The 5,077-nt window shown below is 41.5% G+C and overlaps 4 protein-coding genes and 1 non-coding gene across 5 annotated transcripts; 1 reads left to right on the top strand and 4 right to left on the bottom strand.

Annotated features, from left to right (window-relative positions):
- Positions 1-587: 587 nt before the first annotated feature.
- CYBJADRAFT_167945 (uncharacterized protein) lies at positions 588-1,848 on the top strand. The gene has a single exon (XM_020215151.1). The coding sequence runs from the start codon at positions 650-652 to the stop codon at positions 1,760-1,762; it is 1,113 nt and encodes a 370-aa protein (XP_020070423.1). The 5' UTR covers positions 588-649; the 3' UTR covers positions 1,763-1,848.
- A 379-nt stretch (positions 1,849-2,227) lies between these two features.
- CYBJADRAFT_t103 lies at positions 2,228-2,299 on the bottom strand. The gene has a single exon. It is a non-coding gene; the product is annotated as a tRNA-Gln (tRNA).
- Positions 2,300-2,524: 225 nt separating this feature from the next.
- Positions 2,525-3,193, bottom strand: CYBJADRAFT_173382 (uncharacterized protein; the record flags this gene model as incomplete). Its single annotated transcript, XM_020216458.1, has 3 exons — positions 2,525-2,692; positions 2,894-2,922; positions 2,986-3,193. The coding sequence occupies 3 exons, from the start codon at positions 3,191-3,193 to the stop codon at positions 2,525-2,527; spliced, it is 405 nt and encodes a 134-aa protein (XP_020070422.1).
- A 309-nt stretch (positions 3,194-3,502) lies between these two features.
- CYBJADRAFT_173381 (uncharacterized protein) lies at positions 3,503-3,832 on the bottom strand (the record flags this gene model as incomplete). The annotated part of the gene is made up of 1 exon (XM_020216457.1): positions 3,503-3,832. The coding sequence occupies one exon, from the start codon at positions 3,830-3,832 to the stop codon at positions 3,503-3,505; it is 330 nt and encodes a 109-aa protein (XP_020070421.1).
- A 49-nt stretch (positions 3,833-3,881) lies between these two features.
- CYBJADRAFT_173380 (uncharacterized protein) lies at positions 3,882-4,511 on the bottom strand (the record flags this gene model as incomplete). The annotated part of the gene is made up of 1 exon (XM_020216456.1): positions 3,882-4,511. One exon carries the CDS (start codon positions 4,509-4,511, stop codon positions 3,882-3,884), a length of 630 nt encoding a protein of 209 aa, XP_020070420.1.
- Between the last annotated feature and the right edge of the window lie 566 nt (positions 4,512-5,077).

Here is a 5,077-nt window from a genome sequence, read left to right as displayed (position 1 = left end):
GTGAACTCCCAGCGTAGCGAGCCATTCCTATCCCCCTTGGTATAAGTCCTCTGTATGAATTGGTCATTCACAACAATTCTGGTGGTCTTCTTTGCTCAATAATCGTTCCACTGGTTCCAATGGCCAACCAAATTCAGATGGGAGCCAAGGAATGAGTTAAAAGCACACTCATCAAACCAGCTACACCAGAGGACTTCCAATATACTGGGCTGTGTATTTAGAAAAAAGACCCTCATACAATACAAATGTGCTATGAGTGTCTTTGCAGAACACACAGGGCTACGGATATCAATTGTTGATAGGCGTGTGGTTTGGTATCTTCAAGGAGAAAAAACCACCGAGGTATTGGTAGCATCTCTGCAGTTCTGCACGCGGTGGATGAAATTTATAACTGGTGGAGGTGAAAATTATGTCCGGAGTCTATGAACTTCACAACTGTTTATACACCTACTTCATATGGCGTTGTGATTCACCGGCCTTACTAGACACAGTATCACAGTATTTGCTTGCTATGCTAGATAAGCTTCCATTGGAGATTGTGGCGGAAATCATCTTCTACATCGATGCTCTGGACGTTGACACCTTACTGGAGATTCCAGCGTTCCATGAGAGGTTTGGAGACAAGATTCTGTTGGTTGAGGAGTTTAGGATGCATGAGGATGAGATGTACGACATGTACCCAACGAGCTCTTGTGAATACAGCTCTGATGACGACTTTGATGACGAATCTGATAACGGTTCTAAAAATAAGCCGATCCATTCTGTGGAAGAAGATGTTGGCAAGAGCCAGGGCAGAGACGACAAGGAGTCGTCCCAGAAAGAGCAACATGACCACCCACTCACTAACTATGGACTGTATTTCCGCAATATCACGCAAAGGTGCAAATTCGGGAACCTCTATGGTAACATCCACCTCCTCAACAACTACCTCTGTGTGATCTTCGTATGCGAGCATCCCTGGGAATTCGAGGGGGATTATAAGATCCCAGAATTACACGTTCACAAGAAGTACTTTTATACTGGCATGTACCCATGGTCTGGCGATTTGAAAGCAGGGTGCTTTGAACACAATTGTGAGGTCAGGTACGGTACCCGAAATACATTTGAATTCAGTACATATGACATCATGTTTGATTCTTTCGAGTGGAACCCAGTTATTTTTCGATTTAACCATTTGGGAACCTTACGCTTTCATAATACCATCGTCGATACAGTGGCTCTTGAAGAGCTGCCGGAACTGACCACTCTGGTTCTTCAAGATTGTGAATGCTGGCCGGAATCATCAACGTGGGACCTTCCGAGCTTGCAAACACTGGAAGTTTTTGGAAAGTTCGAAACGATTGAACCCTTGATTGATTTTGAATCCACTGAGCTCCAAAGGTTGTATCTGAACCATATAGTGGATGTGGATAGTTTGTCGAATATCAACAATTCGTCCTTGTTGGAGGTTTTCATGTGTTTCAAAATTGATGCTTATCATCTGGTGGATCTAACCGATCTCTGCTTCCAATCTGTCAAGAAAATAAGGATAGAGGCAGAGTCCATTCTGATTTCTGGCCTAGAGCTTCCAAATGCGAAAGAATTCTCACTGTCACTTTGCCCAGAAGAGCATTGCCCTTCCAAAGCTACGGATGCTCTAATATCGATCACAGCTCCAAAATTGGAGAAATTTGCCATATTTGGTGGTGTTTTTGAGGTGGTTGAGGATATCGATATTCCAATTTGGGAACGTTCCACTAAAATCCCACGTACAACATCCTGATCACATCAGTTAATTGGTTGGCTCCATGGTCGTTGTATCGCTGGGTCATGGGACCTGAGTTCCACTCAACGGCTCGGTTGGCGAGGTCTAAGCGATTGCGTTATAAATGTTTATCAAGGTTCGAATGAGGATGATTGATTTCACTCGCTGGAACCACAGAGTATCTTAAGCACCAGTCTCAAATGTTGATCGTGTCAACATATCGATGTTGATATGTATTTGTTTCCAGTACAATAGACTGTGTAGCTTATGCTACAACCTTTACAAACAAACAGAACCGAACCACTCTTTGTAGAGAGTAGATTCGACGTTGAGTTGTGAAGATCACAGACCGTAGTACGCTTCCAAGTGTAGGACAACAACACTGGGTACTACGAAGCCAATTGAAGAACAACGGTACTTCCACCAGTGATTAAAACGGGTATGTATAGCCTCAGTTTGATAGCACTCGAACATGCCAAAAAAAGGTCGTACCCGGATTCGAACCGGGGTTGTTCAGATCAAAACCGAAAGTGATAACCACTACACTATACAACCATCTTCGGTTTTTCCCACGGGGAACCCTTTGTCATGTTAAGACAGTAAATAGTGAACAGCTGGTGAAATCCTCATAGAACATACTTATCACTATAATTACACTTGAAGGGGAGGCTGGTTGATTGTAATAACTGTATGATCACCTTCTATGGATATTGTTCACTGAAGGTGTGAACTATAGTACAAAAATATGAGCTTAGACTAAGAGCGAAAATGGTATGTGAATCAAACCATCTTGAACACCTTTGTAGTTTCCAGTGCTATTCTCTTGTTACACTTTGCACTGATGGATGCATAAGCCTTGATGGCATTTGTAGAAGCATCAAAATCGTAATCTGCAAATATGAATAGGGCACCAGACTCCATACAATCGTCAGGATGTTCCAACAGCTTCTTTAACAGAAGATCAAACTCCAAGAGGGTGCACCGTTATATGGCCTTATGTAGCGATGTTTAGTAATATGCGATATTTGCTGTAGATGTTGGTAGGAATGAAGGAGTAGTGGTCCATTTCTATGGATAGAAGAGGGGAACTGTCGCATTCTTCTGGTGAAATATGGTTGGTTAATACAACTGAAGAATCATGAAAGACACATTGATCATTATAGTACTTCGAGAGGAGTCTGTACGAAAGCCACATCGTGTTAGTTGTGGACTCATTTGATCTGCCTCAGCGTCTTCCATACGCTTTTTAGTCTTGTAGTTCCTCTTCTGTTCTGACATTCTTGGTTGTTCTTTCTTCGTCTTTACAATATTGAAATCAATTCTATTGGAAACATATGCGAACATTTGCCTCTTCTTAAAGATCTTTTTGATCATCATCACAGTATCGTAATAACCTCTTAATACTTCAGTTGCCTTCAGTAGAAATTCTTTGCTGAATGTCTTCACCATTGAACTGGAACTTTGAGATGACGTCTTCCGTATGATACATCTACTGGCCTATGAAAAACTGCTCTGGTATCTGAATATTGGTGGTCTGTTACTGGAGTGCCTCTTTCCATTCTTCTTTCTACTATTTTCATAGATAATCTCCTTCGCAAGTCGTGGCATTGATGGGATAAGGGCTTGGCCGTTGAGGGTCCTTCTCATCTTCACACAAGTAATATGAGGACATTTGAAGACTGTATACGCTTGAAGGTAACAATGGGAACAACTGTACGTAGAATTTACTTACTTTTGACCCTCTTTTGAGACGGTGCATCACTTCTCAGTAACAACGGCTGTTCTGACTCGCAATTGATGATAAACATAAGCATCAAAGTTGACAAGCGAAGCACGTCTCCTCATCTTCTTAGCATAGACTCGCAGCACCCTTAAAAGCTCTTGAAGAGACAAATCACAATCCCACAATATACTATGCTTGTAATGCTTCACATCTGTTCCAGGCGAATTCCTATCAACAGTCTCACTAGTCTCTTTGCTATTCAGACAAGAAGAAATGATCATATTTGTTGGGCACAGGAATGATCTGTAATTTGTGAGCATCTCGACATATTCTGGTTCTTCCTCTTCATCAACAGAGTCGCTCATGTCATTCCTTTCTGCATCATTTCCAGTCACCTGTCTCACTGTATTCCAATCAAAGGTCATCAACTCTGTGATTTTCGCCCTTGTCACATTGCATTAACAGCACTTCGGAAGTGAGATTGGTTGGGTTCAATAGCCTAAATGCGAACATCTCTGCATTCAGAATCTCACATTGATTGGATGTCATAATATCAAACCTTAGAGTCACCGAATTGTAAAGCTGGAGACCTCTAGCACAGTCCTGTGTGTCGGTAATGAGATTATAAGTACTGTTGACAGTCTCTTTCGTATGCCTATCAAAGAAAGACCCCTTGATTGCTTCTTGGACTACTGGGACCTTTTTAGGATCAGGTTCAAATATCAATTGGAAAAAGCTATATTGCATGACCTTTCTGTGCTTTGAGGTTGTGTACTTGAAGAGATTTCTCTCGACGTTTTTGGAGCATGCGAAACTCTCAATTGGAACATTACACCAAGTTCTCAACATGCCCAAGGCTTTCTTGATACCCTTATGCTGATCTGATATGATTTGTAATGGGAGAACGCTTCCCTCAGTGATATAAGCACCATGTAATTGCAGGGATTCTTGTAGCTTTTTCCAATGCGATCCACCATTCTTCTTGAAGAATGGGCATAGGAAAGTAAACCAATCTAATCCAAACTCTGCCTTCTTTGAAAGCATCATACCGAGAGGAACAAGTCCCTTGAACCCAGCCTGGCCAACAATAGTGTATAATGTAAGAAAATCCTCTTTGAATCTCTGAATATTGTTCAAAGACAAATGACAAGCATCTAATGAGAATTGTTGGTACTAAGCTTTCATAGAATTCGTCATCAATAGAGTTGGAGAAATAGACGCATTTGATTTCATCCTGTGAAAGTTATATCAAATCAAGCACGGGGAAAACCAGCTCTGAGTACTTGACAATTGCTTTCAACAACTTTGTTGATTTGTCAGCGCTGGCCTTTAGCTTCTTGTCGCCCACCTGTGCAGTCCTCATATTAAAGAGAGCTGTCAGATTGTTCAGCACCAACATTTCACCCTGAGAGTCAGCTGCAAGACTATCTTCAGATTGATCGCTTATGGCATCTTCCAATTGTTGTATAATGTTGAATTCGACAAAGCGTCTTCTCAAATCGCTTCATAGATTCGACATATGGAAAGAAAAGATGTTTTAAAGACTGTTTAACAGCTCAATTCATGCTTGGAAATGATAGTTGTATTCTTTTAGATGTTCCTTTAGGAGC

Source organism: Cyberlindnera jadinii (genome assembly GCF_001661405.1).
Source record: "Cyberlindnera jadinii NRRL Y-1542 unplaced genomic scaffold CYBJAscaffold_7, whole genome shotgun sequence".
Lineage (NCBI taxonomy): Eukaryota > Fungi > Ascomycota > Saccharomycetes > Phaffomycetales > Wickerhamomycetaceae > Williopsis > Williopsis jadinii.
Note: the sequence above shows the minus strand (reverse complement) of the source record. Positions and strands in the feature narration are given on the sequence as shown.